The sequence below is a fragment of the Schistocerca serialis genome, chromosome 11 (genome assembly GCF_023864345.2).
Source record: "Schistocerca serialis cubense isolate TAMUIC-IGC-003099 chromosome 11, iqSchSeri2.2, whole genome shotgun sequence".
Taxonomy (NCBI): Eukaryota; Metazoa; Arthropoda; class Insecta; order Orthoptera; family Acrididae; genus Schistocerca; species Schistocerca serialis.
This window is the reverse complement of record NC_064648.1, coordinates 117249424-117273012: the sequence shown is the minus strand read 5'-3', so window position 1 is coordinate 117273012 and position 23589 is coordinate 117249424. Positions and strand designations below refer to the sequence as shown.

At 43.5% G+C, this 23589-nt stretch overlaps 1 protein-coding gene across 1 annotated transcript in view; it reads left to right on the top strand.

The window, feature by feature from the left end:
* LOC126426680 (nostrin) overlaps positions 1-23589 on the top strand; it is a 151141-nt gene that overhangs the window by 100968 nt on the left and 26584 nt on the right. Inside the window, exons 7-10 of the mRNA XM_050088571.1 lie at positions 2230-2454; positions 11214-11378; positions 14755-14943; positions 21965-22117. Of these exons, the coding sequence (XP_049944528.1) occupies positions 2230-2454; positions 11214-11378; positions 14755-14943; positions 21965-22117 (732 nt within the window). The remainder of the gene's footprint in view (positions 1-2229; positions 2455-11213; positions 11379-14754; positions 14944-21964; positions 22118-23589) is intronic.

The window sequence follows — 23589 nt, the reverse complement described above, 5'->3', positions numbered from 1 at the left end:
AATACCGGTAGCATTTTAATTCTTTAGGAGCCAGCAAAGGACTTTGAAGAGCAAGTCAACAAAATGGATAGTGTCCTGAAAAGAGATTATAAGATGAACATCAACAAAAGCAAAACTAGGGTAAGGGAATGGAGATGAATTAAACAGTTGATTGGTGAGTTAATTACATTAGAAAACGAAACATTAAAACTAGTAGATGAATTTTGCTATTTGGGCAGCAAAATAACTGATGAAAGTAGAGGGGATATGAAGCGGTGACTGGCTATAACAGGGAAAATGTTTCTTTAAAAAGAGAATTTGTTAACATCGAATGTAATTTTAAGTGTTAGGATATCTTTTGTGAAAGTATTTTTCTGGTGTTCAGACAAGAACAGAATAGGAACTTTTGAAGTCTGATGCTGCAGAACAACTTTGAGAAGTAGATGAATGGATTGGATAACTGATGAAGAGGTACTGAATCATATTGGAGAGGAAAGGAATTTATTGCAAGATTGAATAAAAGAAGGATTAGAGGAAGACGAAGGTACCAATACAGTAAGGAGGTTCAGATTGAGTAGGGTCCACTAGTTATGTAGAGATAAAGAGGCTTGCACAGGATACACTAGAGTGGAGAGTTGTATGAAACCAGTCTACAGACTCAATTCCACAGCAACAACAACAGCAAAAACAACACATATCGATATGATTTCTTTTTAAATATAGGTGTGTCCTATATACAGGGTGTTTCCGTAAGAGCGTGCAAATACTGTATTTAACAGGACATAGAGGATGCTCCAGTGAAAACCTGCCAGGTTAGCCGAGAGCGCTAATGCGCTGCTTCCTGGAATCAGGTAGGCGTGCCAGCACCGGATCGAATCCGCCCGGCAGATTAACGACGTCGGCCAGCCTGGATGTGGTTTTTCGGCGGTTTTCCACATCCCGCTAGGTGAATACCAACTGGTACCCACGTTCCGCCTCAGTTACACGACTCGCAGACATCTGAACACGTTCGCACATTTCACGATTTACACTAGATGCAGACAGCTGGGGTACACTGATTCCATACCGGGGGGGGGGGGGGGGGGGGGGCAGGAAGGGCATGCGGCCGCCCCTTATAACTAACCTCGCCAAATCCGTTCCTAACCGTGCCGACCCTGCGAAACCGCGGGACATGGCACCAGCAAAAGAAAGAAAGAAAGAGAATGTTCCAGTGAACAACTTGAGGTAGGGAACCTGGGCTCGGAGAGTCCAGCTTGAGGAGGTACTAGGAATAAAATCACTGCTCTTCCAGGTCCTTTGCTGTCTCTGACAGAATTACAATGTCATCGACGAACCTCAGTCGGCCGGTGAGGCCGTGCGGATCTAGTCGCTACGGTCTGGAGCCGCGTGACCGCTACGGTCGCAGGTTCGAATCCTACCTCGGGCATGGATGTGTGTGATGTCCTTAGGTTAGTTAGGTTGAAGTAGTTCTACGTTCTAGGCGACTGATGACCTTAGAAGTTAAGTCACATAGTGCTCAGGCCGGCCGCAGTGGCCGTGCGGTTGTAGTCGCTACGGTGTGGAGCCGCGTGACCACTACAGTCGCAGGTTCGAATCCTGCCTCGGGCATGGATGTGTGTGTTGTCCTTAGGTTAGTTAGGTTTAATTAGTTCTAAGTTCTAGGGGACTGATGACCTCAGCAGTTAAGTCCCATAGTGCTCAGAGCCATTTGAACCATTTGAATGTAGTGCTCAGAGCCATTTGAACCATTTTTGAACCTCAAAGTTCTTGTTTCTTCTCAATGGATTTTAATTCCTACTCTGAATTTTTCTTTTGTTTCCTTTAGTGCTTGCTCATTATACAGATTGAATAACATCGGGGAGAGGCTACAACCCTGTCTCACTCCGTTCCCAACCACTGCTTCCCTTTCATGCCCCTCCTTCTGGACAAGTAAAGTAAACAACACCTGCATCACGACTTCCTGGTAATCGGGTTCGTCTTCCTTGTTTCCTTGCAGGAAATAAAGAGTGTACATGTAAGTAAAGAGCACAGTGCATGCAGACTTGTAGGCATGTTAGTTGTAAACAGGCTGGAAAACAGTAACTCTAGACAGAGCGGTAGAAAAGTTTACATCCATATCTCGTTAAGCTGGCTTGTCCGACCCTAGCTTCCCTACCTCACATTGTTTATTGGAGCATTCTCTATGTCCTGTTACATTTTTGAGGAAATTCCCTGTAGATAACGATGTATTGGCGCGTTGTGTGCCGGCAGCTGCAGCAGAAGCGCCGCAAGGCCGAGGAGTGCGTGAAGCGCGCCGACGTGGAGTACTGGGGGTGCTGCGTGCGCGCCGAGCGGTCGCGCCTGGAGTGGGAGGCGGCGGTGAGCAGGGGCGGCCGCTGCCTGCGTGCGCTGGACCAGGACCGGCTGGAGGCCGCCGCCGGGCTCGCCTCCAGGCACCTCGCCCTGCTGGACCAGCTGGCGCCCCGGCTGCTCCAGGTAAGTCACCACCACCTGCCGCCGGCACGGCCGACAGCTGCTACAGGGCGGTTCAAAAGTCGTCTAGAGCAGGGGTCTTCAAACTTTTTAGTCCGCGGGCCACACTGACTCCTCCAGGAAGTCATAAGGGCCAAGATCTGCCTAGTGGGATTAAAGCACCCTAGCACTCCACGAACACCGTAATGTGAGGCAAAAGGAAAGACGAAATCGAAAAAATCTAAGGTTGTGGGAATAGCTAGCACTGAAACGAACTACGATTTTTATTTAATTACATAATTTTGATTGGTGGGCGTACCTGACCGAAATTCTGGCGTATTTTATTCTGGCGAATTTCACCGACTATGTCACTGCACATTCTTCACGAAAGCGCCCTGCAAAGTTAACGAAATCTCAAAATCATTGTTAGCAACACTATTACTAGGGTGACCAGATGCTATTGTTTAAAAAGGAGGACAAACAGCTTCAAGAAGGAGGACAAAGGAAGAAAAAAGAGGACGCATCAAACGGGCCAAATGCAGACGAGGATGCCACCCGTCATCTTTGGACAAGTCACGTGACTGCCGGGAATTACCGGTAAAACTAGTAGTTGATTGTTACTGATGGTCAGGTGGTGGTTAACTGAACAATAAAAAAAAAATAAAAAATATATAAAAAAACCATTGATCGTGGCGACAGTGTGGCGTCAATTGTTCTGTTATTTCAGCAACACGGAATTGTTTACAAAGCGAAAAACGTAAGACCATTCACCTCCCTTCATTCGACGCACCGCTACCAACGTCTACAATTCAAGTAGCAGCTGACGACATGTAAACTGCACTTTAACCTTCCGAATACAAATAAATTGAAGGACTATGAAACAATGAAATAAAACTACGACAGTTAATGTGTCATTTCTTACCTTTATTAGCCACTGAGACGTAGTTCCAGCTCCACATATCCCACATTCCGCTTCAAATGCATTTCTCCCTTTCTTGAAAGTTGGATATTTGCAGGAAAGGACATCAGAAAATGTACACTTTCGTTTAGGCATAGCCGAATATTTTACGTAACTCACTCGGTTAAAAATTACACTCACAAATTATACGTGCACTACAGGAAGCCAAGCCAATACAAAGCGAAGATACGAAACGAAAATTTTAAATAACCAATATTTGCATTCGCTTATAGGTCGATCAACGATAACATCGGCGATCCTGGTGCCACCTACTAACACCGTCTTCGTGCGAGTTTATCACGAAGGCTGTGCCAATAGCTAAAGTATTTAAGAAAAGATCAATAGAACGGGACGAATTGTAAATTTAACTGTATTACGCTCAACTTTGCGAAGAAGCCGGACACTGTAAAGATCCGCCCGGACCCCGGACAAAGAGCTAAAAAGGAGGACATGTCCGGATTAATCCGGACGTCTGGTCACCCTAACTATTACTGCAAGACGTAACAGAGGTAGAGTATGTCAACACATTGTTGTTTCAAGCGGCGTAACAATAAGTTTAGTTATGTAGTCTTGTAGCGAGTAGCAGAGCCAATGTCGCGGTGTATTGGCCGCGATAGGCCTCGAAACTCAATTGTTGGCAGTATAGGCACCACCTCAAATATTTGGCGGGCCGGATACCAGGGATGTCCGGCCAGCTAAGGCAGGTCGGTTTCGGCCCGCGGGCCGTACTTTGGAGACCCCTGGTCTAGAGCTACTGGACAGCAAGCACAGGGTGCTCAGCTCACTTCCTGGAGTCCAGCACAGGCAGTCCGTGCAAATGGAACATATCGTACAGGATGGTTCACAAGTCCAGTTTACCTCGTAGTTCGGATATACAGGGTGATTTTTTCCACCTTGTACAAATTATGGAGATTGATCGATGAGAGGACAGGGAACAAAAAAGGTCTAATGAACTTACGTCCGAAGATGCATGGTTTCCATGCTACAGACCATTTGCATTGTATATTAAACTGGCGGCCTAGAAACAATGGCTTCGTCCCGCCGTAGTCCTCAGTGGTTCATAACCCCACAGCAGTCGACCCACCCCACCGCCGCCCCACACCGAACCCAGGGTTACTGTGCGGTTCAGCCCCCAGTGGACCCCGCCGGGAACGTCTCATACCAGACGAGTGTAGCCCCAAATGTTTGCGTGGTAGAGTAATTATGGTGGACGCATACATGGAGACAGTGTTTGCGCAGCAATCGCCGACACAGTGTAGCTGAGCCGGAATAAGGGGAACCGGCCAGCATTCCCTGAGGGAAATGGAAAACCGCCTAAAAACCATCCACAGGCTGTCCGGCACACCGCAACTCGACACTTTTCCGCCGGGCTGATTCGTGCCGGAGACCGGCACGCCTTCCCGCTCGGGAAGCAGCGTGTTAGACTGCGCGGCTAGCCGGTCATACATTGTTGTCAGTCATACATTGTTGTCAGTCATACATTGTTGTCAGTCATTGTCAGTCATACATTGTTGTCAGTCATACATTGTTGTCAGTCATACATTGTTGTCAGTCTTACATTGTTGTCAGTCTTACATTGTTGTCAGTCATACATTGTTGCAGACACTGCGGTCCAATACGCGCTGTGCCATGCAGCCACAGTTTCAGTATGCATGGTTCCTCCTGCCATACTCATTGCTAATGTTGTGTCCGATTCACTTCTCTTGCTGACTCACCTTTGTAGTGGATGTGATACGGTGTTGTACACAATGGTTCCGTATGCGAATCGAGAGCTTGCCGACATGGTGCTGCTCACAGGAAAGGCAAACGGCAACAGGCGGCGGGCAGCGGCGTTGTATCAGCAGACCTATCCCCAATGCAGTGTGCGATTTGTGCTTTTATCAGTGGGGGGGATGTCTTAGGGGGTTAGTATAATTACATATGTTTCCAGAATGAGATTTTCACTCTGCAGCGGAGTGTGCGCTGGTATGAAACTTCCTGGCAGATTAAAATTGTGTGCCCGACCGAGACTCGAACTCCGGACCTTCGCAGGAGAGCTTCTGTAAAGTTTGGAAGGTAGGAGACGAGGTACTGGCAGAAGTAAAGCTGTGAGTACCGCGCGTGAGTCGTGCTTCGGTTCAGTTGGTAGAGCACTTGCCCGCGAAAGGCTAAGGTCCCGAGTTCGAGTCTCGGTAGTGCACACAGTTTTAATCTGCCAGGAAGTTTCAATTACATATGTTACTAGCTTGGACTGCGGCGTTACCCATGGTTAAACAGTTATTTATAAATAGATGTTAATGCCGAAACTCACTATTCACGCGTATGCACTATCAGAAAAGCCATCCCTTGTTATATCTTTAAAAGTACATTATAGGTAAAGCTTAGTTACGAAATCATCTACGTACAGGTATACGACGGGAATTAAAAAAGTAAAGGCACATCTGTAAAAAGCTGCACTTATTCTGATGATAGAAAACTGATGCATGCGTTACTTTTCTACGTAACCTCCCTGGACTTCAGTGCAGTTTTCCCGACGTTTTACGAGTTTTTTTTATTTCATCAGAAAATACGTTTTTCGGTTGCATCTGTAACCAATTTTGCACCGCAGCAATGCCGTCTTCATCACTTTCAAGTCGTCTTCCCTGTAGTGCTTCCGTTAAGGGTCCAAACATGTGAAAATCACTTGGAGCCAGGTCTGGACTGTATGGTGGATGATCCAGCACCTCGAATCTCAACTCCTTTATTGCGTCGGCTGTCCGTTTGGCAGAATGTGGGCCAGCGTTATCTTGCTGCAGGATGACACCTCTTCAGAGTTTTCCACGACGTTTGGATCTGATGGCAGGTTTTAGTTTCGTACGCAACACATCGCATCCACCATACAATACAGACCTGGCTCTAAAGCCTCGTTTACGCTGGGGCGACGTCTTTCAACATTGTGGCATGCTACGGAAATGTGGCGTGCGTCGTTTTGTAGCATGCTGCAACAGGCAACATCTTGCGGCGTATCTTGCGTGCGGCAGGTTAATTTATACCAGAGCAGCAGAATTTGTGCCACACGTGTGTCGGTCTTGCAGTATAAAGGATGGTAAAGTATCGCAGCGGCGGCCTACTTGGTACTTGCACATGCAGCTAACAACGGGAATGAAAACCAAAGGAAAAGAAAACGATGGTGGAAGAGAAGAGTATTTAAAGAAGGTCCACCAAATAGTATCCCAGGGACTAGAAGCAGACGATGGTGCGTTATTTAGTAATGTGTGCCTTCGTCCCAGGCGCGTTACTCCGCGCCATACCGTTGCCAAAAGCTGGCCTAACGGTGAATGTTCGCACAGGTACCGGGCCGGTCACCACCCTGTGTCAGGGCCCGGGGTGGGAACTTCAGCCCCCAGATCACCCAACTCTGCGGTACGGCTGCTGCGGTATGACTGACACACTACTTCCCTCGCAAGTACACGGATGGCGCACCTTAGACGAAAGCAACAATGACAACATGAGAATGATGATTCAGTTCTAAATGTTTTGAAATGCTTAACTTCTACATAACACTTTTTCAAAATTCATAAGCAAACATATTAATAGTATTAAAAACTTTCAGTGTTCGGCTCCACAAATTTAAATTATATGTAAAGTTTTACTCCAGTGCGTGGGAAATAAACATCCCAGGTAGGGATGCATAAACTAAAGCCAGAGGAGGGGATGGTCTGATGCAGAGGGGGGGAAATCCCCCCCACCCCCCCACCCCTCTGCAAATCGCACACTGCCCCAATGACAAGAAGCGCAGCATCCAATGTTTGCAACAGTGTTTCGCTGTTTCTCTGAGACAGGGTCGTTTCAGGAAGCAGGAAATTGTGAAGGACGTACCCAAAATGTTGGGACACCAGACTTGGAGGAAAATGTGATAAACACTGTGGAAGGCGACCGCCGTGTCAGTAGCAGGCAGTACAGGGTAAGCCAGACGACCGTGTGGGACATTCTCCATGACAGTTGTTGCCGCCCTTATCACTTACAGCGTGTGGAGGGCTTACTAGCGACAGACTTTCCACAACGGGAGCAGTTTTGTCAGTGGTTTCTTCTCCAGGCAACCACGATTCTGGGATTTCTGTCATCCCTAATGAGGCCACCTTTACTCGCAGTGGTATCTTCAACTCTCATAACAGTCATGTGTGAGATAGTACGCAGAACCTCCATGGTGTGGTGGTAGCGAATTATGATCATCGGCGCAGGCGGAATTTGTGGGCTGGAATAACTGGCGACCGTATTTTGGCACTGTAGCTCCATTCATTGACATATGGTCACGACACACTACAGATACGTACAAAAACTCATAAAGTTTTGTTCGGCTGAAGCCGCACTTCAGGTATCTGCCGCCAGAGCGCTCGAGAGCGCAGTGAGACAAAATGGCGACAGGAGCCGAGAAAGCGTATGTCGTGCTTGAAACGCACTCACATCAGTCAGTCATAACAGTGCAACGACATTTCAGGACCAAGTTCAACAAAGATCCACCAACTGATAACTCCATTCGATGGTATGCGCAGTTTAAAGCTTCTGGATGCCTCTGTAAGGGGAAATCAGCGGGTCGGCCTGCAGTGAGCGAAGAGACGGTTGAACGCGTGCGGGCAAGTTTCACGCGTAGCCCGCGGAAGTCGACGAATAAAGCAAGCAGGGAGCTAAACGTACCACAGCCGACGGTTTGGAAAATCTTACGGAAAAGGCTAAAGCAGAAGCCTTACCGGTTACAATTGCTACAAGCCCTGACACCCGATGACAAAGTCAAACGCTTTGAATTTTCGGCGCGGTTGCAACAGCTCGTGGAAGAGGATGCGTTCAGTGCGAAACTTGTTTTCAGTGATGAAGCAACATTTTTTTCTTAATGGTGAAGTGAACAGACACAATGTGCGAATCTGGGCGGTAGAGAATCCTCACGCATTCGTGCAGCAAATTCGCAATTCACCAAAAGTTAACGTGTTTTGTGCAATCTCACGGTTTAAAGTTTACGGCCCCTTTTTCTTCTGCGAAAAAAGCGTTACAGGACACGTGTATCTGGACATGCTGGAAAATTGGCTCGTGCCACAACTGGAGACCGACAGCGCCGACTTCATCTTTCAACAGGATGGTGCTCCACCGCACTTCCATCGTGATGTTCGGCATTTCTTAAACAGGAGATTGGAAAACCGATGGATCGGTCGTGGTGGAGATCATGATCAGCAATTCGTGTCATGGCCTCCACGCTCTCCCGACTTAACCCCATGCGATTTCTTTCTGTGGGGTTATGTGAAAGATTCAGTGTTTAAACCTCCTCTACCAAGAAACGTGCCAGAACTGCGATCTCGCATCAACGATGCTTTCGAACTCATTGATGGGGACATGCTGCTCCGAGTGTGCGAGGAACTTGATTATCGGCTTGATGTCTGCCGAATCACATTTGTGAATGCCTAAAAAAACTTTTTGAGTTTTTGTATGTGTGTGCAAAGCATTGTGAAAATATCTCAAATAATAAAGTTATTGTAGAGCTGTGAAATCGCTTCAATCATTTGTGATAACCCTGTATTGTGTGCCCAGAGCCCATTCCAGATATGTAGACACTGGAGCATCATATTCATGCTACCTTTTGACACTGTTCGGATGCAGCCTGGCAGATGTGAGCGTGTGAGACAGAATATGCGTTGAGGCACACGGAAACCATTTCCAACACGTATTGTAACTGTGACTGCTTGGTACTGCGCGTATTAGACTGCAGTCTCTGTAAGAAAGCATCATTGAATAAATGAGCTCCTGCATGGAAACCACACACTTCCGAACATAAATTCATTAGATCTTTTTTGTTCTGTATTCTCTCATCGATCAATCGCAAGAGTTTGTGGACGATGGAAAAAACATCACCGTGTACAGCGTGTTTACTCAGTTCTGTCCACCTGCCTACAACCAACACAGACAGGCTGTACAAGGTGTTTGACAAGTTCTCTGTACATGCTGAAATGGTTGTAACGTACAGGTAGAACAGGTGGTACAAGTAGTGCACCTATCATAGTTTTAGCGGAGATTGAGGCCTGGTGGATAACGGGAAGAGAGGATATATTGAAGGGCAAGTTCCCATCTCCGGAGTTCGGATAGGTTGGTGTTAACCTACAGGTAGAACAGGTGGTACAGGGTGGTACACAAGTAGTGCACGTATCATAGTTTTGATGTACAGTATGTTTACTTAGTTGTGTCCACCTCCCAACTTCCAGCACAGGCGTGATATACGTTTAATAAGTTCTTCGTACTTACTGAAATGGTTGCTGCCCCATATGGAACAGGTGGTACAGGCTGGTTCACAAGTCATGTGGGCCTCATAGTGTGTTTAGAAAGTTCTATTGACGTCCCAATTTCCAGCACCTATACGGTATTACTGGGTATTTACTAAATCCTGTACAGATACTGAAATGGTTCAACGGTGTGTTTAATTAGTTCTGTGTACCTCCCAGTTTTTATCCGAGACATGATACAGAGAGTGTCTGATGATTTCTGCATGTCATATTCATTTCTATCATGGTATTCATGTGCGGGATGCATAGTAATGTCTGTACACCAACCGGCTTCTGTCCTGCAGAGAATATACAGTGTGCCTGGTACGTTCCCAGCAACTAATGGGCTACTTTACAGTTCTTTAGGTCGCCATTGAGATCGTGATATACAGGGGTTTCATGAGTTCTGTACACTGTACCGCTTCTGTAAGGGTTCGGATGTAAAACGTGTTTAGTAAGTTCTGCCTACCTTCCGACACTGATCTGAGACAGTCTCTACGGGGTATATGACAAGTCTACTAAATATACTGCACTGGTGAACATGGTAAGTAATTTCTTTCTCCCAGGGTATCTAATAACTTTCTATTATCTAATGCGCTGGGTCTACAGGTTGATTAGTAAGTTTTTTGGAGACAGAGATGTATAGCAAGTTCTTTGGATTGCCCTTGAGATGAGGATCTACAGGACGTTCTATAAGTTCTCTGGACTGTACCACTTCGGTACGATGTGAGCATAGTAAGCTCTGTCCACCTGGCAACTTCCATCATAGACAAGGTATACAGGGTGTTTAACAAGTTTTGTACATGGTACACACAAATGTCATAGCCTGACTGTTCTTGGCTTTTAGTAAATTCTATCTTCCTGGTGATCTGGACTTCAAACTTGCTTTACAACCGAACGCTCCGTTTCCAGACATGGATTATAAAAACTTTATCTACTAAGTCCACTCTACAACCCCTAGAACCCCTAATAGGAACAGCGAGATACCACGTTTTTTTGCTAATTCTAGTGTATCAGAAGGGGCTTAGGGAAATTACTTGAAACATATATACTTTCACACGCTTAAGTAATCAGACTTTGTGGAAACAAGCAAACAGTCGAAAGATTTGACACAGCGATGCAGCCTGGCATGAGAGTGGTGTTTACGCTGCAACAGCTGGTTGCGGCTGCCTCGCCTCTCAGCTTTAGCAATTTTCTCTGCTATTTTTGCGAAAAGTTTGAACGCAAACACTAACAAGTATTACGTCAGTGCACTCGTCTTTTTCTTAAAAAAAAAAAAAAAAAAAAAAAAACAGTTCGTTCCATTTAAAAGAATCATAATTACTTTACTTTCTCAGTTGATAGAGGAGTTAGGAATATTAAACGTACAACTGCATTACATGTCCCTTTATGCACTGTTATTTGCTGAGAATGCTAAATCTTACGCAACTCAACATGTTACTTTGTGCAACAATATGTCGCGGATTTACGTGGGGAATGACGTTTGAATGTGCCCTAGAGGCGAAACCATCATAGGGTGTACGTATTGTATTGTGTAGTGTGAGATGGCGTTGTTGTTTCTGCAGAGCGTAGCGCGGCTTCGCGAGCCGGTGGAGGCGATGGACGTGCAGCGCGACTTGCGGACGACGGCGGCACTACAGGGCGCGGGGAACCCCCTGCCGGAGCAGCTGCTGCCAGACTTCTACGCCGAGCACGTCACCCTCGCCATGAACCGGGACCGCCGCAAGCAGGTAAACCAGTCACCCAGCGGCTCACACCGACTCCTCCACTTCTACCTCCTCAACACACCAACTTCGCATGTTTTACCTGCGCAACACAAAAACTCGGCACCTTTTGCCTAGTCACCACACGAACTTTGCATCTTTTACCTGCTCAACGCAAACTCCAACAAGTACGAGTGTCACTCCAAAAGAAATGCACGCTATTTTTGTTTTCATTTTGCATGTGTGAAAGTTTTACTGTGCGTAGATACATCCTTTCCTCTTGTTTTCAAACTTAGTTCCACCCGTTCCCGTGAGTGGCGCCGTCACAGCGTGTCTTCAAGATGGCTGCTGCACTTGACGTTCGTCAGAAGCAACGCGCTGTCACAGAATTCCTGTGCTGTGGAAACGAGACAGTGGGAAACATCCACAAGAGGTCGAAAAAGGTGTACGGAGATGCTGCTGTCGATCGCAGTACAGTTAGTCGGTGGGCGAGCAGGTTACGTGACGAAAGCGGGCACGGCAATATTGAGGATTGTCCTCACAGCGGCAGGCCTCGTACTGCACACACTCCAGACAATGTGCAGAGAGTTAACGAATTGGTGACTGCTGACAGACGCGTCACAGTGAACGAATTGTCACGCTACGTTGGGATAGGGGAGGGAAGTGTGTGCAGAATACTGAAAGTGTTGGCGTTAAAAAAGGTTTGTGCCATCTGGGTTCCTAGGATGTTGTCACTGGCTCACAAAGAAACAAGAAAAACGGTATACAGCCAGCTTTTGGAACAGTACGAGAATGGTGGAGATGAATTTCTTGGAAGCATTGTTACAGGTGATAAAACATGGCTCCATCATTTTTCACCGGAGACGAAGAGACAATCAGTGGTGTTACATTGTGCAAAGTCACCCAAGGAAAAAAAAATGCAAACCACACCTTTTGCTGGAAAAGTTATGGCTACGGTGTTTTTTGATTCCAAAGGACTCTTGCTTGTGGACATCGTGCCATGTTGAACCACCATAAATTCTGATGCATATGTGACGACACTGAAGAAACTTCGAATTTGACTGAGTCATGTTCTACAACAATGGCAAAAGCAGGATGTTTTGCTGTTGCACGACAATGCACGGCCACGTGTCAGTCAAAAAACTGTGGAAGCGATCACAAAACTCGGATGGACAACACTGAAACACCTGGCTTACAGTCCTGACCAGGCTGCATGTGACTATCACCTCTTTGGGAAACTGAAAGACTCTCTTTGTGGAACAAGAAGACTCCCTTGTGTGCCCTGCCAAACAGTGGCTCCAACAGGTTGGTCCAGAATTTTACCGTGCGGGTTTACAGGTGCTGGTTCCTAGATGGCGTAACACAGTTTAGAGGGATGGAAATTATGTGGAGAAATGAAAATATTGTTCCTAAAGGATGTATCTACGCACTGTAAAACTTTCAAACATGTAGAATAAAAGATGGATTAAAAAAAAAAATAGGGGCATTTCTTTTGGAGTGAACCACGTATTACCTGCTCAACACACAAACCTCACAACTTTTACCTGCTTCACACTCGAACTCCACAAATTTTACCAGCTCACACCATAAACTCTGCGTCTTTTACCTGCCCAGCGCTACAGGTAGGTGACAAAAGTCGTGGAATAGCGATATGCACACGTACACATGAAGGTAGTATTGCCCACACGAGGCATAAAAGGGCAGTGCATTGGCTGACCTGTCATTTGTACTCAGGTGACCCGTGAAAAATTTTCCGATGTGATTAGGGCCACACAATGGGAAATAACAGACTAGGAACACAGAATGGTAGTTGGAGCTACATGTATGAGACATTCCATTCCGGAAACCATTATAGGGAATTCAGTATTCTGAGATCCACCGTATCACGAGTGTGTTGAGAAGACCAAATTTCAGGCAATACTTGTCACCACAGACAACATTGGGTCTGACGGCCTTTACTTAATAACGAAGAGCTGTGGCGTTGGCGTAGAGTTGTCAGTGCTAACAGACAAGCAGCTCTGTGCAAAATAACAGCAGAAAACAATGTGGGATATACAGCAACCATATCTGTTAGGACAGTGTGATGAAAGCCATGGCATGCTCTGATGAGTCCCAATTTCAGCTGGTAAGAGCTGGTGGAAGGGTTCAACTGCAGCACAGATCCCACGCAGCGACAGTCTCAAGTTGTCAACAAGGCACCGTGCAAGCTGTTGGTGGCTGCATAATGGTGTGGGCTGTGTTTATGTAGAATGAACTGAGTCCTACGGTCCAGCTGAAATGGCTATGTTCAGCTTCTACGAGACCATTTGCAGCCATTCGTGGACATGTCTCTTCTCAGCTGACTGTAAAGTCAACATCTCTTAGCTTCTCAACATACAAACTCCACATCTTTCACCTGCTCAGCACATTATCACCCCAATTTTTACGTGCTCAACGCATGAACTCTGCACCTTTACCCTGATCAACGAATGAACCTCACAAATTTTGTCTCCGCTACACACAAGCTACACACTTCAACCTGCAGAACTCACAAACTTGCAATCTTTTACCTATTCAACATATGGGCTCCACACCTTTTAATTACTCAACATGTGACCTCCGCATCTTGTATCTGCTGAACACACGAACTCTGCATCACGCGTGAACTCTTTATCTTGTGCCTACTCAACACATGAACTCTGCAATTTTTACTCTGCTTCTTTCACCTGCAAAACAATCAAACTCTGCATCTTTTATCTGCTCGAGACTATCCTTAGCAGTAGTGTCTGAATCCTGCAACTGAAAATACACCTGTGATTTCCTTGTGGCCACTTCCTATAACAAGACAGTAAGCCACATTGCAAGAGTGCTACTATTACATTTTTTTACAGAATTTCCAAAAAACACATAATTATATTAAACAAGCTAAATTATTGAAAGATGATGAAAATGTGTTTAAAGAAAAGAAATTACATAATAATAAGCTTCAGTTTAATATGCTTTTACTCATAAGTTATTTTAAACTGACCATAAAATTTAATCTTTATACAGAAAACAGTTCAAAACATGCAGTCTGTCCTTTTGACTGTTACACCATTGCACAATTTTGTTGTGGAGTAATTCTTGTTTTTCTGTGCTTTCCAGTCAATTTATGGTATAGAACTGGAGCTAAAATTTTTTTAAAGTATCTGACACATTTAATCCCACTCAGATTCAAATCAGTTCCTTACATCAAGAGAACTTACAGACCCAGAACAGAAGCCTGTGACTCCCTCATTCGACTTTTGATGACCCCAGTCATATTCAATTCCCATTTGTTGACACTTGAAAACAATTTCCTGCCTCCTGCCATTGTTGAGCTTCTGCCCCCATCCCATGCCACGATTTAATTTGTCTCGTTTCAACATGTTATGTCCGTCCTCAGGCACTGGTAAAGCTGCTGCAGCTGATCCGGCAAGACCTAGAGCGCGAGCGGCGCGGCAAGCAGGGCGTCGAGCAACTGGCCAGGGCACTCAAGGCCTCCGCCTCTGACTCGGGGACTGGGGCCGGGGGCGGCGGATCACCGGGGGCGGCGGACTCCGGGGGCGAGAGTGTCGCCGATAAGCTGCACCACGTGAGTACCAGCTGGAGGCTCCAGTGTTCGCTCGGTCTGCTCCCAGACCTAATTACACAATACACACCTTCACAACAATAACATTCTTTGAGTCTCCCCTGTTTCATTGTTGGTTATTAGTCTGTTGAAAACAAGCACAGCAGTCATTACACTAATCTATACTACTATATAAATACATCAACATCATTACCAAAAATCTCGACAACTCCTTGACAAATTTACTGCACATATTTGCACCACATGTTAACAGACTTCCAGACGGGCATAACCTAACCTAACCTAACCTATACCTTAATGTAATCAAACCATATATACATGTGTGTGTGTTTGTGTTTGTTATAAAAGAAATTATTCAGGTAGGGAAGGGAGACGAAAATTTAATAGTCATGAGTGACTGGAATTCAAGAGTAGAAAAAGGGAGAGAAGGAAACATATTAGGTGAATATGGATTGGGGCTAAGAAATGAAAGAGGAAGCCACCTGGTAGAATTTTACGCAGAGCATAACTTAATCATAGCTAACACTTGGTTTAAGAATCATGAAAGATGGTTGTACACATGCAAGAACCCTGGAGATACTAAAAGGTATCAGATAGATTATATAATGGTAAGACAGAGATTTAGGAACCAGGTTTTAAATTGCAAGACATTGCCAGGGGCAGATATGGACTATCACTACAATCTATTGGTTATGAACTGTAGATTAAAACTGAAGAAACTGCAAAAAGGTGGAAATTTAAGGAGATGGGACCTGGATAAACTGACTAAACCAGAGGTTGTACAGTGTTTCAGGGAGAGCATAAGGGAACAATTGACAGGAATGGGGGAAAGAATACAGTAGATGAAGAATGGGTAGCTTTGAGGGATGAAGTAGTGAAGGCAGCAGAGGATAAAGTAGGTAAAAAGACGAGGGCTAGTAGAAACCCTTGGGTAACAGAAGAAAGATTGCATTTAGTTGATGAAAGGAGACAATATAATAATGCAGTAAATGAAGCAGGCAAAAAGGAATACAAACGTCTCAAAAATGAGATTGACAGGAAGTGCAAAAGGGCTAAGCAGGGATGGCTAGAGGACAAATGTAAGGATGTAGAGGCTTATCTCACTAGGGGTAAGATAGATACTGCCTACAGGAAAATTAAAGAGACCTTTGGAGAAAGGAGAACCACTTGCATGAATATCAAGAGCTTTGATGGAAACCCAATTCTAAGCAAAGAAGGAAAAGCAGAAAGGTGGAAGGAGTATATGATGGTCTATACAAGGGCGATGTTCATGATCACAATATTATGGAAATGGAAGAGGATGTAGATGAAGATGAAATGGGAGATACAATACTGCATGAAGAGTTTGACAGAGCACTGAAAGACCTGAGTCGAACCAAGGCCCCTGGAGTAGACATCATTCCATTAGAACTACTGATGGCCTTGGGAGAAGAGCCAGTCCTGACAAAACTCTACCATCTGGTGAGCAAGATGTATGAGACAGGCAAAACTCCCTCAGACTTCAAGAAGAATATAATAATCCCAATCCCAAAGAAAGCAGGTGTTGACAGCTGTGAAAATTACCGAACTATCAGTTTAATAAGTCACAGCTACAAAATACTAATGCGAATTCTTTACAGACAAATGGAAAAACTGATAGAAGCCGACCTCGGGAAAGATCAGTTTGGATTCCGTAGAAATGTTGGAACACATGAGGCAATACTGACCCTACGACTTATCTTGGAAGAAAGATTAAGGAAAGGCAAACCTACGTTTCTAGCATTTGTAGACTTAGAGAAAGCTTTTGACAATGTTGATTGGAATACTCTCTTTCAAATACCTAGGGCGGCAGGGGTCCAAAAAAGAGAAAGAAAAGCTATTTACAATTTGTACAGAAACCAGATGGCAGTTATAAGAGTCAAGGGACATGAAAGGGAAGCAGTGGTTGGGAAGGGATTGAGACAGGGTTGTAGTCTCTCCCCGATATTATTCAATCTGTATATTGAGCAAGCTGTAAACGAAACAAAAGAAAAATTCGGAGTAGGTATTAAAGCCCATGGAGAAGAAATAAAAACTTTAAGGTTCGCCAATGACATTGTAATTCTGTAAGAGACGGCAAAGGACATGGAAGAGCAGTTGAACGGAATGGACAGTGTCTTGAAAGAAGGATAGCAAAACAAGGATAATGGAATGTAGGCAAATTAAGTCGGGTGATGCTGAGGGAATTAGATTCGTAAATGAGACACTTAAAGTAGTAAAGGAGTTTTGCTATTTGGGGAGCAAAATAACTGATGAGGGTTGAAGTAGAGAGGATATCAAATGTAGACTGGCAATGGCAAGGAAAGCGTTTCTGAAGAAGAGAAATTTGTTAACTTCGAGTATAGATTTAAGTGTCAGGAAGTCGTTTCTGAAAGTATTTGTATGGAGTGTAGCCATGTATGGAAGTGAAACATGGACAATAAATAGTTTGGACAAGAAGAGAATAGAAGCTTTCGAAATGTGGTGCTACAGAAGAATGCTGGAGATTAGATGGGGTAGATCACATAACTAATGAGGAGGTATTGAATAGAATTGGGGAGAAGAGGAGTTTGTGGCACAACTTGACTATAAAAAGGGATCGGTTGGTAGGACTTGTTCTGAGACATCGAGGGATCGCAAATTTAGCATTGGAGGGCAGCATGGAGGGTAAATATGGTAGAGGGTGACCAAGAGATGAATACACTAAGCAAATTCAGAAGGATGTTTAGATAAAGTACTGGGAGAAGCATGCACAGGATAGAGTAGCATGGAGAGATGGAGAGCTGCATCAAACCAGTCTCAGGACTGAAGACCACAACAACAAATATATATATATATATATATATATATATATATATATATATATATATATATATATATATATATATATATATAATAGAGGGAAACATTCCACGTGGGAAAAATTATATATAAAAAAACAAAGATGAGGTGACTTACCGAACGAAAGCGCTGGCAGGTCGATAGACACACAAACATACACACAAAATTCAAGCTTTTGCAACAAACTGTTGCCTCATCAGGAAAGAGGGAAGGAGAGGGAAAGACGGAAGGAAGTGGGTTTTTAGGGTGAGGGTAAGGAGTCATTCCAATCCTGGGAGCGGAAAGACTTACCTTAGGGGGAAAAAAGGACAGGTATACACTCGCACACACACACATATCCATCAACACTTACAGACACAAGCAGACATATTTAAAGACCTAAATATGTCTGCTTGTGTCTGTATGTGTGGATGGATATGTGTGTGTGTGCGAGTGTATACCTGTCCTTTTTTCCCCCTAAGGTAAGTCTTTCCACTCCCAGGATTGGAATGACTCCTTTCCCTCTCCCTTAAAACCCACATCCTTTCGTCTTTCCCTCTCCTTTCCTCTTTCCTGATGAAGCAACCGTTTGTTGCGAAAGCTAGAATTTTGTTTGTATGTTTGTGTTTGTTTGTGTGTCTATCGACCTGCCAGTGCTTTTGTTTGGTAAGTCTCATCGTCTTTGTTTTTATATATATTTTTCCCACGTGGAATGTTTCCCTCTATTATATATATTAGTGCGTTCCATAACAAATGCGACCAAGTTGGTTCTGACACAACGGTACACCACAGCGTGTTGTAACCTCGTGCGCTAAGTGTAGGGGGGGTGTTAGCTTCAAAACGCTCTTTGTCTCATTCGGTTGTGAGCTGCCAGAGAGTCAGGATATGTGCTTCCGTCAACCCCATTTTGAGTTTATGTAACACAACACAACGGATAATTCTGTAGAGCAACGGTACGTTGTCAGATCTTGCGTTAAAATTGGGAAGTCCGCCACCGAAACGTTTTCATTTCTTCAGCATGCCTTTGGGACTGATTGCTTGTCCAGATCACAAGTTTTCCGATGGCACAAGTCATTCACAGAGGGCCGAGAGGAGATCACTGACGAACCTCGCAGTGGACAGCCATCAACCGCACGAGTCGACGAAAATGTGACGTGTGTGCGCGCGATTGCTTGAACTCTGGCAGACAGCTGAGCCTTCAACTCGTAGCACAAACTCTAAACATCTCAAAAACAACCGTTTTCCGCATTGGGACCGAAGATTTGAACATGAGAAAGGTGTGTGCCAAACTCGTCCCAAAAGTGTTGACCGACGAACACAAGCACACGCGAGTGCTTCGGTGCGGAGAATTGTTGGAAATGTGAGAAAATGATCCTCATTTTTTAAGCTCAGTTATCGCTGGTGATGAGTTGTGGATTTTTGACTGCGACCCTGAGACAAAAAGGCAGAGTTCAGAGTGGCCACCCCATCGCCGCCGTGTCCCTTTGAAGGTACGCATGAGCAAGTCCAGGATTAAAACTGTGCTCATTGTCTTCTTTGATGTCAGAGCATTGTCCACCATGAATTTGCTGTGAAAGTCCATATGCAGCAATGTTCGCTGAACAGTCATTGAGGATTGGAAGGAGAAACAGCCTTGGTCATATTTTTTTGTTTTATTATCCACAAAATCGATTTTCGGTCACTCAGTGGCCATCCTCAGTGCTGTAAGATACAATTAAAATTGTTAGGCACTAGTACTAACACACACACACACACACACACACACACACACACACACACACAGAGAGAGAGAGAGAGAGAGAGAGTGGGTTCAGTTACCTGAGACTGCAGTCGTGTGTGTGAGTTGTTTTTGCATGAGTGTGTGTGTGTGTGTGTGTGCACGTATGTGTTTTTATTGTTTGTATGTGTTTTTATTGTTGACAAAGGCCATTGGCCGAATGCTTTAAGTGTGAAAATATTTTCTTTTTTGCCTATCTGCGACTCAGCATCTCCGCTGTATGGTGAATAGCAACTTTCCTTCTCATAAAATTGTTGTTTAGATAAATTAGAAATACTAGGAAAGTAAGTCATTAGGAAAGTATTAGGCACATGCACACGAAAAACTGTGGAATGTTGGCTGTTACAAAGTACTCATGCAGTTTACTGAAATATATAAATCATAAATCATATCAGAAGTAATGAAATAAGACCAATATTTTTTAGCATTTGTATCAAATGGAAGACAGTAGATTAACCAAGAAGATCTTCAAATATTTCTGGTATAAAAAGTTGGTTAGTTGGATCCACTGACTACAAAAAGGATTTAGAAAAACAATATAAAAATGCAAGAAACAAGTGACAGAGAAGTGTTTAGGGCAAAAGTATTGAATATGGAAGGATTCCAAGATAGCAGAATGGTGGGAAGGGGGGTGGGGGGTGGGGGAGGCAATGGACTTCATCTGAAGTGGTCAAAAGAGAGGGAGAACAAACATAGTGAACAAATGAAAGAGTACTGGAAGAAAACAAAAGAATAGTGAATGTGGAAGTGAGATTGGCGTGTAGTCCTTAGTTCACTCATCTGAGAAGAAGTAAATGGGGTGTATGAGCCAGTCGAGCTGATTGTGCTGTAGTTCTCACATTTATCTGCCCTTTCTGTCTTCTAGATTGTGTGTTTGACATCCTTCGAAAGTGTTATCTCTTCAGTGCCACATTCTACACACTAACTTTTGTAGTTGTTTGGTTCCTACTACCTTCAATGATCTCATAATTTCTGCTGTTATCTGTGCCTTCCACCTCATTTGGTCTCAAGTCTTCCATTGCTCTGTGAACTCTAACACTGAAATGTCTTCCACATCATTTCCCATTTCTGCTTCTATCACATCAGCAAAAAATTCCTCCCCGTCTTTGAGGCTCACAGTGCACCCTTTCCACCTCTCTCCTCTACATTTGTCTAACACTCTTTCTTCCTTGATTCCTTTGCTCATAAATACACTTTAAAGTTTTTTTGACTTTTCTATATGCTGAATCCATCCTTCTGCAAAAAATTTTCTGTTCGATATCTTCACATTTTCTGTAGTCTCTGATAATAGTGCTAATAGTAAATACTTTCTTTAAAGTATTCGATAAAAGCAGTGGCTGATTATTATAAGAAGATAAAGCAGTACCTTTTTCCAAAGTACCTGTCCTCCTCCTAATAACACTTATCTGAACAAGTTGGCTCAATATTTATTTTTAGCAAGAGATCCATGTATTATTTTCAATCTATGGAATGAAACACTGACTGTTAACTCACATAATGATGTATTGCCGTAATCTTCTAACATATCTTCATAAACTTTTCACAGACTGATTAAATAATTGTTGCATTTTTTATTTAAACTACAACTTGTGTCGGCCATACTTTAATGTCTGACCAGCAACTGATTGTAACAGCTGACTTATTTGGTCTTGCAGCAGCACTGTTATGAAAAGTAACAATTTTTGATGACAAGTTCATTTATTTTTAAGAGTATTAATACTTTTAGGAAGTTACAATGAAATGTGACATATTCGCAAAAACTTACATGACCGTAAGTTTTACAATAACGGAGAAAATGTGTGACACTACTTGCTTTTTTGTACAATTATTTCTTTTTGATATGAAATTTCTTAAAATATTGATTTTGAGCAGTTGCTTTTGAAATATGTGAATTCCTGCCAAAGTGCATAATCGTTTTAATTGTCAACATTTACAGAGGTGGCAATGCTTATGTTAATATATTTAATAGAACCAAATTCTTTGTAAACCATGTTATAGATTATTATCTACTGAACTGTTCACTATTTGAATAATTGAACGTGTTATTATGCAACGTTTTCTTTAGAACTTTCTGTTAATCATTTTAATATATTTTATGCAAGAATTACATCAGACAAGTAAATTATTATTTTTCTAATTTTGAAATTATTGTTTTGGCAGAATGGAAATCTGTGTACATGAAATACTAAATTATCCAGTTTTGTAATTTTGCAAATGAAATAGTATAACTAATTTTTATCAAAGGACATTGAAGTCTTAGAAATAATGTTAGCTAATAAGTAATAAATGGGAAAATAATAAACACAATCGTACACTATAACATTATAAAATAGACAATTTATCGAGTAGTTCATTAAAGATTGTGTATCCCATACTCCTATACAAAATCTGTGGCTGTTGCATTACGTAGCACTCGCCTTTGGATTCCAGGCACGTTCCATGCTGGCGTACCTGGAGGCTGCACGCTTCAAAGTCCAGAGCGCACTTCTGGAGCTGGAAGGCCGGCCGAGAGCGGCGCACCCGCTGGCTCCGCACATCTCTGTCTCCCGGGACCGCGCCGGAATGCAGCACAGTGTGCTCAAGGTGAGGCATGCGTGGGCTAGTGGGCTGTGTGGTCAAGTTACCGGGGAGCCGGCTTAGTTTGTTTTGGTTTAGTTTAGTTTGGTTATTTTGCATGTTCCATAGGGCACGTATGAGGCAGCTCATGTCTTTAGATTTACCAGGTGTACGGGTATGAAATGAGCATTAAGATACAAATGTGTCGATAGGGGACATTTGTTGTGAATGAGACTTAATTTTTTTTTTTTGTTTGGTTGGTATGACATCTATCGAAGATATTTAGTATACATCAAATCATGGAACAAACAACATCATATGTTTTCATCGCGTTAACAGTGTCGAATTTTGTACCAGAAAGTGATGATTTGCGGAAAGCATTAATTTTTTGTTTTCGTTGAAAAAAAGTGCTGCACAGTCACATCGAATGCTTGTCGAGGCATATGGTGATCGTGCTCTATCAGAAGCAACATGCAGAAGATGGCTTCAATGGTTCAGAAATAGTGATTTTGATGTGAGAAATGAAGAGCGTGGAAGACCACCAAAAAAGTTCGAAGATGTTGAGATGCAAGCAATATTGGATGAAGATGATACTTTGAGTCAGAAGCAAATGGCAGCAATGCTAAATGTTGCACAACAAACAATTTCTGACCATTTGAAAGCTATGGGAAAGATCCAAAAGTGTGGAAAATGGGTGCCACACAAATTGAATGAAAGACGAATGGAAAACTGAAAAACCATTTGTCAAATTTCGCTTCAAAGACATCAAATTGTTGCTGGTGATGAAAAATGGATTTATTTTAAGAATCCTAAACAGGAAAAATCGTGGGCCAATGCGGGACAACCATCAACATCGACTGCAAAACCAGATCGATTCGGCAAGAAGACAATGCTCTGTGTTTGGTGGGATCAGAAAGGTGTGGTGTATCATGAGCTTCTAAAACCTGGTGAAACTGTGAATGCTAATCGCTACAGACAACAAATGATCAATTTGAACTATGCATTGATCGAAAAAAGACCAGAATGGGCCAGAAGACATGGCAAAGTAATTTTTTGACCCAACAATGCACCTGCACACAAAGCAAAACTGGTTCAGGATACAATCAGAACACTTGGCTGGGAGCTGCTACCCCACCCACCATACTCACCGGACTTGGCCCCTTCTGACTATCATTTGTGTTCATCAATGGGACACACATTGGCTGAGGAACACTTCAGTTCCTACGAAGAAGCCGAAAATTGGGTGTCTGATTGGTTTGCTTCAAAAGACGAACATTTCTATTGGCGTGGTGTACACAAATTGCCAGAAAGGTGGTCAAAATGTATAGAAAGCAAAGGTCAGTACTTTGAATAAAATGTTTTTACTTTTCAATTCAAAATTAGTGTTTCATTTTCACAAAAAAATGCTCATTTCATACAGGTACACCTGGTACAAGGGCAGATCAAATACAAACAGGATTTTATTTTTTATTTAAATTCATTTATTGAAAAACTCAAAG